The sequence below is a fragment of the Hippocampus bargibanti genome, linkage group LG17, assembly GCF_051943395.1.
Source record: "Hippocampus bargibanti isolate YZ-2025 linkage group LG17, ASM5194339v1, whole genome shotgun sequence".
Classification (NCBI taxonomy): Eukaryota; Metazoa; Chordata; class Actinopteri; order Syngnathiformes; family Syngnathidae; genus Hippocampus; species Hippocampus bargibanti.
Window position 1 is genome coordinate 10,824,113 of NC_142750.1, and position 13,626 is coordinate 10,837,738.

At 42.5% G+C, this 13,626-nt stretch overlaps 1 protein-coding gene across 1 annotated transcript in view; it reads right to left on the reverse strand.

Moving 5' to 3' along the window:
• Nucleotides 1–580: 580 nt before the first annotated feature.
• The window catches only part of slc38a12 (solute carrier family 38 member 12), a 28,311-nt gene continuing 15,265 nt past the window's right edge, over nt 581–13,626 (reverse strand). The window contains exons 9-10 of the mRNA XM_089019181.1: nt 10,951–11,044; nt 581–6,791 (exon numbers count right to left, since the gene is read on the reverse strand). Coding sequence (XP_088875307.1) covers nt 6,028–6,791; nt 10,951–11,044 — 858 coding nt within the window. The 3' untranslated portion in view covers nt 581–6,027. The remainder of the gene's footprint in view (nt 6,792–10,950; nt 11,045–13,626) is intronic.

Sequence of the window (13,626 nt, forward strand, 5' to 3'; positions counted from 1 at the left end):
CCCCCCAAAAAAACGATCATGTATAGTCAGGCGTTTTTTTACCCGAAAAAAACACCATGTATCGAAAGGCGTTTTGGACCAGAAAAAAAGACCAGATGTAATAAGGCGTTTTTGACCTGGAAAAAATGACCTAAAAAAAACACCTTGTATAGATTCTTGAGCTTCTGCGTCTACCAGTTAATTTTGTCGTGGTGTCGTAACGGAAACGAGAATTGACTTTTGATTAGCACGTCCGGCACGCTCATCTGCACACGCTTGCATGGGCGCAGACCTCCATGGACACACACGCTTTCCCAACAGGGACACGTTTTACTTCGAGTTTCATCATTGCTGTCAGCGTGTTTGCATCAGATTCCCCCAGTGTGTTTTATTAAAATGTCATTATTATACTGTGTGTGGACACCGTATTTTGGGAGCAAAAGCTTCAGCTATGTTTGGCCATTTTGTGACTTCACTTCAAAATATGATGATGCACAGCTATACATGACCAATATGTGTGTGATGCCAAATTTTACACAAATATTACTGTGTGATGTACATTCGGTTTAATATGACGACATCGAGGCTAGGCAATCGTGAAATCATTGAATCTTCATGTTTATTAATCATTCTTTTTATCAACAGTTTTCCCGATACCTCATGTACTGTACATTTAGTGTGTGGACAAGATAAGCAAATCACAAACAACAAATACAGTACACCAACAAATCACTGGCTTTGAAGATTTTTTTTGTGCGTGTCAGCAGAGGGCATAAAGACATTTGAATGTTTGCCTACAAAACCCATCCACAGGTGTAATTTCACTAACAGGAATGTATATACGCTAATTGATGCGCCACCTGCACGTTGAACCTTGGCGGATGCTCCAAACGTGGACTCTGCAAGGATTTCATGTGGATGTGTGTGTTCGTGCATGCGCATGTCTCATTGGCCATCAATCCCCGTTGCAATGTATCAGCATGACAGTGAGTCACAGTCATGGCCATCGCCACCTTGGCGTGGATCCCGCACGCGCTACAATCTGCCTCAAGGCCGCTCAAGGTGAACAAGCACGTGAACACACATGCACAGGCGCCCCCAAAAAAACTGAAGTTGATTTGCTTACTGCGCCACCTGCTGCGTCATGAGTGATACACAGTGATACCTCAGCTTACGAATTTAATTGGTTCCCAGAAAGTGTGTGTAAGGCAAAAAGTTCATCAGCCAAACATTTATTTCCCATAAGAAACCATTAAAATGAGAATAATCCGTTCCCGGGTCCCGATAAAACATAATTTTCTACTAAATAAGCCATAACACGACACAAAATATACTGTATAATAGTCGTTTTATTTACCTTTGTGATGGTCGATGTAGTTGCCTCTTGATATCCGAGTAAAGTTACCGTGCTTTCTCGGCGATAATACCCTCACTCACAATGTCCCATGCTAGCTGCTTTTCGTTAATCCAAATCAACAGAAGTTTTTCAACCTCTTCTATTGCCTGAGACCGTTGCTTAGACAACACAGAAACAGTGAAACAAACCTACAACTCGTTCGTGTTTTTCGATGATCTCCTTCTGCTCGACTGTAATTTTGTTTTGTGTCCTCTTCAGCTTAACACTAGCCTATGGTGGGGTCTTTTTCGGTCCCATATTTGCAAACGTACTCCACTCGATAGCAAACCACGTCTGCACTCAAAGGGGGTGTGGAAAACTAGTCCACCAGCCACCGTGGCGCTGTGTGGTTTGGTTCGTCCGCTGAAAACTAGTTTGTATGCCAAGATTATATTCTCGTGAATTTAATGTTCGGAAGGCGAAACGTTCGTAGGCTAAAGCGTTAGTAGGCTGAGGTATCACTGTACAAAGTGTACGATATTTTGATAGGGGAATGTATAGTTTATTGTATCATTAATAAAAAAAAGATTGTCAAAATTACTTCACTGTCAATTAATGCAACTGTCTATTAATTTGTTTATTCATTTAATGGACAACCGACGCCACCGGACAAGTTGTGTCCATAATTCGTAAAATCACTTCTACTGAGCGTATTTTACAAAGATTTCACCGCATATCGCTATATTTTACGTTTTAAGACTCAAGCTTAGGAAGCCTTGTTTTCGAGTTGATGACGATGCCTGACATGACATCACATCTGGAACGGCCCTGACCGAGAAAGCGACACACAATGCATTTTGAGGTACTTTGTTTGGTCTGAAAACTTTGTGTTGATCCGTGTTGATGGCGAAATTAGAAGGAAAACACATCAATAATGCGATGGTGAATCGTTGTGTGCTGCACCAAGACTACTTTTTGATTCTAGTTGACACAAATCAGCCCATTTCCAACGGGGCTTGAGCGCCATTTTGTGCATTTTCAGGGAAGCTACATTGGAGTCCTGACGGCTCGAATTGATACGGGAATCGAATGGATTGCAAACATTTATGCTTTCCTCTTCAGAACTATTTGAATCATATTTCTAACTGGAGGAGTAACAAGAAAGCATCTTCTCCGAATCTAAAGCCATTGTTTTGATTCTAGAGCAAGGCAAGACGTCCTGGTGTGACGTCACGAGCAAGGGGGCGGGACCTTCTGAAACCGAAACTTTCTGAGGTCATTTTGCAGTAGTTTTGGGACACTTTAAATAATTTTTATTGGTGTTTTGCATTTGACTAAAAATATCAGCCTACGTGTTTTGGGTATTTTAGATGCTATAAAACGTTTTTCTGATGTCAGTTAGGAAACAAAAAATGCTGTCGGTTGTCCTTTAATAGTTTGTTCATTTGTTCAGTCTTTGTCCATTGTCCCAAACGATAGTTTGTTCATGATAGTCCATCCATCCATTCACGAATTCGTTAGTCCGTTCCTGAGTTACTTTTTTGGTCTGTCTATTTGCCCATTCGTTTAAGAAGTACGTATGTCTATTGGTACATTAACTCATTCACTACCAGACATGCAAACATATGTCCACTTCAGTGCTATGGTTTTTGTCATTGTCATTCGAAATCCAAGAATATTGAGTTTTAGAACTACATAAACTTTCAATGCAGCGTAAGAAACCTTAGACTTTCTTCTTTTATCAGAAAAAAACAATGAATTGCTAAATTCTGTATATGGGTCTGGAGTTATATGAGCTTGAAATACATCCTTGAGAGTTTTGAAAGGTGCTTACAAATTAAATATATTATTATTATTATTATTATTATTATTATTATTATTATTATTATTATTATTATTATTATTATATTGGTATATATAGCGCTTTCACAATAGCTGAAGCTGGAAAAAGCGCTAAGATGAAAAGGGAAAGGGAAAATACATTGCCTAGAGGCCATCCCTTTATTGGCACCCAAGCAAGAAAAACTAAAACCCGAACAAATTCGGGAATGGCGCTCTATGTCCTATTTTCAATTCCTGAATACATTTGTGAATGGCAGTCAATGAGTTAATTTGTTAGTTAATAGGTTTGTTCGTTTGTTTGCTAGTTTGTCTATGAGTTCGTTACTTCGCTAAGTATTTCCGCTCAACCGTTTGTTCGTTAAGATTGTCGATGAATTCGTTTACTCTTTAGTCGGTCTGTTTTTCCATTCATTTGGTTCTTGCTTCGTTTTGTTTGTTCGTCTGTTGATTTAAATTAAGATTCGATGATAAGAAATGGCCCCTGCGACAAAAACGTGGAAGCGGCTCATGCACAAAGGTTGATGACGACCTAACGGACGAGTGTGAGGCGCCGTGATCGGTGAGATTGTCAAGCCGTCGAACGCTGACGGAAGATCAGTCGCGAGCAGAGAGCGGTGAGATGACGCACGTCTTTGTCTCGCTGATTGGTCAGTCGGTAAGAGGCAAGGTGGAAACAAATGCACCAACGAAGAAGAGTCAATCATAATCTCCGGAATGAAATGCTAGCTGGGAGCATTGAAGCGTAATGGACAGAAAATAAGTCTGATTGTACATTTTACGATGAGAGCCAGGAAACTTGAGTAAAATTGCAAAGTTTAAAAGAAATAGCTGTTCCAACAGCGTTTGTCTAGCGTTTCAGGTCAAATTACCAGAGAAGAAAGTAGTTTAAATAATTGGCTATTAGCTTGACAGGTTCGAAATGTTAATTTTCTTTTTTTCGTTTGCCGACATCCATTAAACAGAGTTGCGGCGGCGCCATACTTGTTAGCGGCGACATCTCTTTAGCATTTCGCTGCGCCCAGGTGAATGTGACCTTTTAGCCATGACGGGCGACACAGGTGACACCCTAATGAGCAGCGCAGAGCGCCATCTTGGTAAAGGTCGGTGATTTGGCTTAGCGGCTTAGCCTTTACCAGCGTAGCGTTAGCGCGCGCACTAAAAGGCCAAGCATAGACATTTACGAGAAACATCAAATCTTCATGGACGTGAATGCTAACAACATGAAATGCTATGCTAAGGAGCCTTCAAATTGTTTTCATTTTTTTATGTACGCTCGTTTGAAAGATATGAGTCATATAATATCACTTTCTTGTTTTTTTGTTTGTCATCTGTGTGTCAGTGGTCTCTCACACTGAGTCGCAAAAATGGTTGATTGATTTTGAGCTCGCTTTTATGTTTAAACTTAGCACGTAGCAGCCGTTTGGGACGTCATGCATGTTTAGAGCACGGTGAAAGGAGCCTTTGATTCTCCCCTTTTTCCAACTGCTTCAAAGAAGAAGACGCATGCGGGAATAGCTTATGTGACTGTTTTATGCTCGCTGTTATTTTATTTTCGTTGTTTTATCTTAACTATTCTGGAAAGTGCTTTGTTAGGCCAACAGCCGTTCTGAAAGCACTATATACAAGTAGATGTATTGGTATTCTCTCGGCCCTGCTATTTTATTCCTCATTCAGTTATTGTAAGAGTTTTTTTGGTCCATTTTTAGTCGTCTGAAACAGAAATATTGATGTTTTGTCGCTGCTGTTGTTCTTTGCCTATTGTCATCACTCTTCCGTCTGTCTGTGTCGAAATAAAGTCCAACATAAATTAAAAAAAAATATTCATTAGAACAATTAAAAAAAAGAACTCGATCGTTTGGAAAAACTGCATATTACCTAGGTCAGATATAAACATTGTTGGTGTGTGTGTGAGAGAGAAAGAGTAAAAAAGAGACGGGAGGAGGGCGTCACACAGACAGACAGGCAGGCAGGCAGACACACACACACACACACACACACACACACACACGCACACACACACACACAAACACTCCACGAGAATTGCGACTTCCCTTCTTCTGTGGCAAAGGTGGGAAACCGATAAGTTTGGTCGTCATCAATGCTACACTTTTTTGTGTGCAAACTTTCTTCTGTTAAATAATACCAAACCCTTTGTGCTGTTTTTAAATTAATTGCCACAAATTAGAAAGTATTAGAGTATACTTGCATCGAATGGCGCCAAATTGTATTTTGTAGCAAAATGGTGGCAATAAACAAATAATTTGTGTGGTGATTTATTTCATGACCATAAATTATGTGTTGTGTTAAGTTCATACCTGTCTCATTATCTAATTTACAACAGATTCTTTTTTTCCAGACAGTGGCGTTTTAGATGTTCAATTACCTGACATGGTTCGGCGTGTACTTCCGCCTTCATGTGGCGACACTCTGATGAAGGCGGAAGTACATGTAAATTATGTGGCCAGAAATAGAGAAAGTAATAAATACTTCTTTGGCAGCCACTAATTTGGATGACGTGGTCAGAATTGTGTTTGCAAATTAGTGTTTTGGGTCACAAATTTCCATTTTGTACCGATATCGATATAGCTAGAACATGACAAAAACTAAATCCCATGTCATGCCTGGGGAGCCATCAATTTGTTGGTACAGAAGCACAAATTAGTTTTTGGTGCGCACATGATGGAGATTTTGGTGGCATTCGAGCTGTATTTTTCCCCAAGTTATAAATATATATATATATAAATTTGTCTACCCCGTGATTGACCCGCAACCAGTCCAGGGTGTCTCCCTTCAATATAAAAGTGACGTAGAGTATCCTTGGGGAGGCGTAAAGTACAAATCAAGAAAAATAAAGGCACAAAGCGAGCGTCTCACTTCCTGGTGTCTGTCAGGATGATGTTGGCGGTGACGAACATGAGGCAGAAGATGGCCCATAGCACCACAAACCACACCCAGAATGCGTGGCGGAAAGGGGAGCGGTGCGGGTTGATGGCGTGCCGAGCCGTCACGGGCTCAACGTGGCGACGGGCGTGGTGGACCAGCAGAGCGGGCACCACATATTGTATGCCCGTGCCGGCGTAGGCGCCTGTAATGCCCACCAAAGACTCCAGGTTGTGCGTGCAGAAGGCCACCAGGATGGGCGGCACTAGCGTGATTAGGGGAAAAACCACACGGTCCACCACCCACGGGTAGGTACCGCCGTCGCGGTGGAAGAGCGTCTTCCAGTTATTACGCAACGTGACGGCGATGATGGGGAAATTGGTGCTGATGGTGAAGACGGGAAAGAGGCCCAGAAAGTAACGCAGCACCGCCACGTCCAGGACGCGGCAGTTGTCGGTGAAGTTGAGGGTGTACATGTCGTGGATGAGCGCGCTGTCGAAGCAGAAGATGGCCGTGAAGGAGAGCAGCGCGTAGAAGGCCAGAATCAGCACGTAGTCCGCCAGCACCAACACGCCCACACGCTTCTTGTTCGAAATAGGCGTCACCAGCGAAGGTAGCGAATGCTGGCACATAAAAGAGTAGACGCACACGCCGAACAGGTTGGGAACGCCTGCCAGGGAGGCGGCGGGAGGACGGCCTTCGCCTGCGCCGGCTCCGATGCGTAACAGCGCCAGGATGATCATCATGGTGAACGCTGGAGAGAGGCAACAAAATTGCGTATGATTAGATTTGATGGAGAATAGAGTATTGGAGGTTTTGGTGTGTGGTCTTTTGTGACCTTCGGAAGACCACCGAGTTGCATTTACGACTCTGAGCAAACGACAAATACGTCGACACTCGGAAGTGGTCTTGCTCATTCGTGTGGTATTATTACTGCATTGTGCTGCTTCAGATTTTATTTGAGTGTGCACCTTAAAAGGACATCGACAAATCGTTGATGCAGTAAATGTTTTTTACCCTCGTCCCCTCAAAAAAAAACAATACAGCAGCAAGTGCCTGACCGGGGTTGTGTGTGTGTTGGGGGGGGGGGGGTAATTCATACAAAGATGCTATTTGTAAGCGAGAGGTGATTTGATAGAACGTTTAAAAATTCAATCAGGTGCTTCAGTACAAAATGGGACCATAATAATAAACATTTTCCAAATTTATTCCAATTGGACAAAGTGAGAGCTGTTGTTTTGATAGCCACTATTACCTGTGTTGCTAAGGTAGCATGAGGGTCAGCTGCTGAGCCTTGCTTGTTAAAATTTGTGTGCCACTAAATGAGGGATTTGTTCAGAGTTTGCTGTTTAGCTAACTAGTGAGTGATTTGAATCTGCTAGTTGGCAGAAATGTGAGCTGGTTTGGAAGTTAGCTTGTTACTTAATTAGTTGCTTCATTGGTTAGGTAGTTGGGTAGATAGCTATCTAGCTAGGTAGCTAGCTAGCTAGGGAGGTAGCTAGGTTGGTAGTTAGGTAGGTAACAAGCTAGCTAGTTACGTAGGTAGCTGACAGCAAGTGCAGTTACTGAAGTACAGTAGTTAGTTACTTCATTGTTTAGGTATCTATCTATCTATCTATCTATCTATCTATCTATCTATCTATCTATCTATCTATCTATCTATCTATCTATCTAGCTAAGGAGGTATCTAGGTAGGTAGCTAGGTAGCAATCGAGCTAGGTAGGAGGTAGTGAGGTAGGTAGCTATGTAGCTGGCAACAAGTGCAGGTACTGAAGTACAGTAGTTAGCCCATTAGCTTGTTAGTTAAAAAAGAGGCAGTTTGTTATTGAGTCTGTTACTTAATTGGCAGGCTGACTAGTTAATGATGTGTATGGGTCACTTTGTGAGTGGGTGAGTTGCTGAAGATTATCGATGAGAAGGTTTCTTCAGCCGTCATCTGTACAAATTTGAAGGTTTCGGACGTTTCGCCTCCTATCGAGGAGGCTTCGTCAGCGAACTAAAGCCTGATTGGTCGTATCGGCCCCATTTATACATCCCTAATGTCCAGCCATGGCAGCACCAAACACAGCTATGATAGGTCCCTACTCTCAGGTTGGGGGGAGCAGAGGACCACTCCCTGTGGCCCCACTGAATGTTCCTACATTCCTGACTAACGACTGGCCCATTTCCCCCACTCCCACCGGTATCACCTCATCAGCATTACGAATGTTACCTAACCTGTTATGCCTAAGCAGGCTATTGTATGAACGATCCAAATTGAACCTCACCCCACCAGACCGGTTTAATGAAGGATTTTGTTGTTTTATAAGAATCACTTCTTTTACCCCCCTTTCAAACCATCTACGTTCTTTCGCTAAGATTTTAACCTCATTGTCGTCAAATGAGTGGTTGCTAGCTTTTACGTGCAAATGTACTGCCGATTGAGGCCCACTAGTATTATCCCTGCAATGTTGATAAAGTAATGCTGATGAGGTGATACCGGTGGGAGTGGGGGAAATGGGCCAGTCGTTAGTCAGGAATGTAGGAACAATCAGTGGGGCCACAGGGAGTGGTCCTCTGCTCCCCCCAACCTGAGAGTAGGGACCTAAGTGACAAAGTCAGTTATTCTGTAGCTGAGTGAATATATAATTGACGAGCAGTTTGTAATTGCGGCTGTCTACAAGACTGGAGTCGAGGAGCAGCTAATGTTGTAGTCAAAGGTAGTTCGGTGCGCACAGTGGGGTTATCCTTTCTTGGCTGCTACTTTCTAAACGATGACGCAAGAAGAAGAAAAATGTCTCCAACCATCTGTGATGTCCACATGATTCCCTCCTCCATCAAGCGCTTTCATTTTAACAGCAGCCGTCAGATATCCGTCAGGATAAAGTCATCGCATGAACACGCGCACCCGCACGAGTGGCGACAGTTGAGCGTGCTAGCTCTGTTAGTGGCAGCCACTGTGATTTATCTTTGCTTTGCAAGCTAGCCGGTGACCTTGATATTTCAACTTGACGGCCCTCTGAGGACTGTGTCCAACAAACAAACAAGCACACACACACACACACACACACACACACACACACACACACACACACACACACACACACACACAGCGTCGGCCCATTGGCTCACCTTGGAATAGGTTTGCTTCACAGGACCTGGCATTGGTGTGATTGAATAATCAGGTGATGGTGAAGGGCCATTAGTCTCAATTGTAGTTGCGCAAGTTTGGACAGGGGTGAGTGAGATGGCTAGTTAGTGGCTGAGATTATTGATTAATGAGTGTGTTATGTATTTGTGAAATAATTTGTGAGATTGGTGGTGAGCTGTGTGTATACAAGTCAGTGAGTGGATCAGCATTACTGTTCATTGATTATTGGTAGCAAGTGAGTGAGTCACTTATGCTGTCAGTGGGTGAACTAGTGCGTAAATTAGTTTGTGAAAAGTTAAAGCTACCTGGTCTAGTAGATTTGTGATTGCCTTAATGAGCTGGTTAGTTGCAGAGTTTAAAAAAATAAATAAATAAATAAATAAATAAGGTGGTGACTTATTAGCAAATTAACCCAATTGTGAGCAAATAATTCAGTTAATTAGAAGACATTTGGGGAGTCATAAAATGGGAAACAATGGAACGACAAGGAGTCAGAAAGTGCAAATCTAGATCCGATCACGTGTGCCATGTCGAGGAGGTGACTGAGGACCTTCGAGCGACAACCGGCGTGACAAGGCCTTGGGACAAGGCCGGGAGGCGGAGCTCGCGGCACGCAAGCTGCCCACTAACCCTGACATCACAAAAGGTGACGGAGGACGGAAGTCAACACAGTGTTGCACGCGAGGTCTCAACAGCTACACGAACATGGTGTAAGGTAAGAGTGAGGGAAAAGTAGCAACAGTGGACATTTAAAAAAGGGAACTTTAAGTAGGAAGGAAGGAGTGAAGGAAGGCGTGAAGGAAGGCATGAAGGGAGGAAGGAAGGAAGGAAGGAAGGAAGGAAGGAAGGAAGGAAGGAAGGAAGGAAGGAAGGAAGGAAGGAAGGAAGGAAGGAATGTGAAAGAAGAAAGAAAAGTAAAGATGGGGACAAAAAAGGATGAAGGAAAAGAAAGGTTCAGGAATGTTGTAAAAGGATGGTAGGGAGAGAGGAAGTGTACAAAGATACGAAAGGAAGTGAGTGGATCAAGATGGACAATGAGTGAAAGGTTTAGCCAATGACACACTTTAGCTCTCAGGTTCCCGTCAGTTGCCCCAACGCCACTTTGTGTTTGTGGAATTTTATATTCCTTCAAGGCGGCCGTGAGTGACAGTCCAATCAAGTGCGGGACGCCCCGTCAAGCTTGTCAAAGCTTGTCCACGAATGAGAGGAGAGATCGGAAGCAGAGACACTGAATGGGGATCGGACCTTTTATGGACGCACCTCAATGCCACCGACACCAGCGGAGGGGGGCCAGCATGAATGGAAGTCCAGACTATAGAAGTGCCTTGGGTGAATTTCACAACGCCAATGACTTTATTTCGACTCTTCTTTCAATCAGTCCAACTTGGCTGCCACGCTACACATTCATTGAGGACAAATTCAAATGACACACAACAAAGTGTGACCTGTCTGTCGAAAATAAAAGCTTTCAATTTTCTGATCAATCACACCGAGTGAACCAAAATAACCCTAAATGGATGCTTACAAGCAAATTGACATACTTCCTGTGATCTTTTTTACACGCAGGGCGTTTTGAGAGTTTTTAGTGGGCCTACTCTTAATAAGATATGCTCACCAAATTTCACGATGCTATGTGAAACTAGCTTCACGGGCTTTTTTATTTATTTGGATGTTAATTTGTTTTATGATGAAGGGTATTTTGAAGTACATAAGTGATAACATATCTAATTTGACATTATTATGTGTTGAGTGGGAAGGTAGAGAAAGGAAAAACAAGGCTTACCAATCCAGCGCATGAGTGAGGTGAGCATCTGAAGATATTTCGTTTTCTGAGCATTGAAGAAAGTGAACGGTCCGAGCAGAACAATGAAGACACTCTGTAGGACACACAGACAGGGGAGAAAAAAATACATTATTCTTGCCAGATGACTGCCTGCATTTTGGTTTCATGCCACTACATAAGGCTACATTTTTTTTCTAAGCTCTATTTTTCCAAATGATTCAGAAAGTGACACAAGAAAAACGAAACTCAGGAACTATAGCTTCAAACTAAAGTTAAGGCTCTAAACTAAGTTCAAGATTTCAAACTAGGAGTAGGGTTTCAAAGCAGGGTGATGATTTCAAAGTAGGGTTGGAGTTTCAGATGTGGTTTGCAACAAGGATTAGGGTTCAAAACCAAGCTTCGGTGTTCAGAGTAGGGTTTTATATTAGACTTGTGGTGTAAAAACATTGTTATGGTTTCAAAATAGGCTTAGAGGTTCAAATCAAGGTTAATGTTTCCAAATCGGGGTTCAAACTAGGGTTTCAAACCAGGGTTATGACTTCAAAGTAGGGTTCTGAATTTGAGTTATGGTGTAAAATCAGCATTATGGTTTTGAAACGGGGTTAGGGTTTCAAAGTAGGATTTCAAACGAGGCTTGGGGTTTGAAATCTGAGTGACGTTCCAAGGTCCTGGCTTGATTATTGACTTGCTAAGCAGACCAGCCTTTTCCATCTTGTTTCCAAACAAATGATTTATTGGTCATAAATAAACTAAAATAACTGAAAGATTTTGGGAATTGAAAATATGACGTAGAGCGTCATTCCTGAATTTGTTATGGTTGTTTTTTCTTGCTTGGGTGCCAATAAAGTCAAAGTCAAAAGTCATAAAGCGCTGGCCATGGCCTCTGGCAATGTTTCCCCTTTCACAAAGGGGCAGCATTTCCCTTGTTTCCATGTTAGCGCTTTGTTCCAGCTTCCGCTGTTGTTAAAGCGATATATAAACCAATTGCATTGTATTTTGGACAGCCGCGCTCATTTCAAGCACATACAACTCCAGACCCATATAATTTAGGAATTAATTCTTCTGAAAGAAGAGAGTCTAAGGTTTCTAACGCTGTATTGAATGTTTATGTAGTCCAAAAACTCAATATTCTGTGGGTCCTGGAATTCAAGTGACAATGACAAAAGCCCTGGCACTGGAGTGCAGACATTTTTGTACATCTGGCAGTAAATCACTTAATAACAGAAACTAAACCCAATCAGCAGCAATTTTTGGCCATGACAATGTACGGAGTGGAAGTGAACGAAGGAAGCAGACAATAAGAAGAGTGTAAAGTGGGCCATAAAGACCCGTCAGGCAAGGAAGCCCGACCGACGGACGTCTTAATGGGCAAAACAAACCGAGTGAGACGAAGACGTAGCCGCTGCAGCTCCCGCCGCAAGGAGGAGAGACGGCGAGCACCTCCATTTTCCTTCCCATCCTGTCAGTTGTCCCAACAATTTTGCAATGCGCGTTACTCAGCTCAACTCGCGTTAACGTACGCGCCGCTGGCGCACGTTTCCTTCCGTCTGTTTGTTGTCTGCTTCGCGCGCTTGACAGAAGTTAAATTGGAACAATCAGCTGGCGGTCACGCGGAGGTCCACGTCCGTGTCACACACTCGCTCGCCGAACTTCATGTGCACGTCAGCCACCTCGGCGTGTGTGCGTGAGCAGGTGTTGTGGATGACACGGGAAGAAATGTCTCATTTATAGTGCAATGATGCTGATGATGGAACCTTCACCGGTGATCACAGCTTGTCATCTGGCAACTTTTCATCCCTCATTTGGCAGCACTACCAAGCATAAGGACTCATTTTTTCGGGTATGTGTGGATTATAAATACTGAAAATGTAGTACATTGCTGCATCCATGGACAATATCACTCATTCCATTGCAACAAACAGTAGTGATGGAAAAATGAAGCTTCACGAAGCACTTGATATTTTTTTGGACTCCTCCAGATTGTGCTTTTGATTTAATTATAAAGGTTGGTGCAAAGGAAATGTCTTAAAAATCCACTGCATCTTTAAACCAAGATTGCCATATAGAGGATTGTATTGGATATATCTTTATTCGTCTTGCAGTGCAGAAATTTACATTTCACAGCAGCAAAGTTAGGAAAGGAAGAGGAAAGGAAAAAAAGAAGTAGACAACAAAATACAGGAACTGCTGGAAAGGCAGCCACTCTCGCAACGCCATCTTGAAGTCAAAAAACAAAATAACAAATAATATGACAACACAAAGACACAGGGAGTCATTCATTCTTCAGCACTTGCTGTACCCTCTTTGCGACATGAAGCTGTTCTAGATGAAAGAGGAGCGTGTCCTTTTCAGCAGTGGATCAGGGACGTCATGGTGGAACGTGCACGTCTACTACAAGCTAAATGTTGAAAGCAAACACACAGCTGTAGCATCCAATGAGGAGTCAAAGACTATCAATAGTGCTTCATGAAGCTTCACTTTCCCAGTAAGTAAGCAGTAAGTTTTATGTATTTTTTGGACAGCAATTAGGGTTTACAAACTTTGTATTTATTCTCCCTGAAAAAAAAGTTTATATTTGCAATAATTCAAGAGAAAAAAATGTTTTTTGATTCTAATTTGAGGAAAAGGTTAATGAACGGATAATCATGGGAAAAATCTGATCATTAAAAAAAAAAT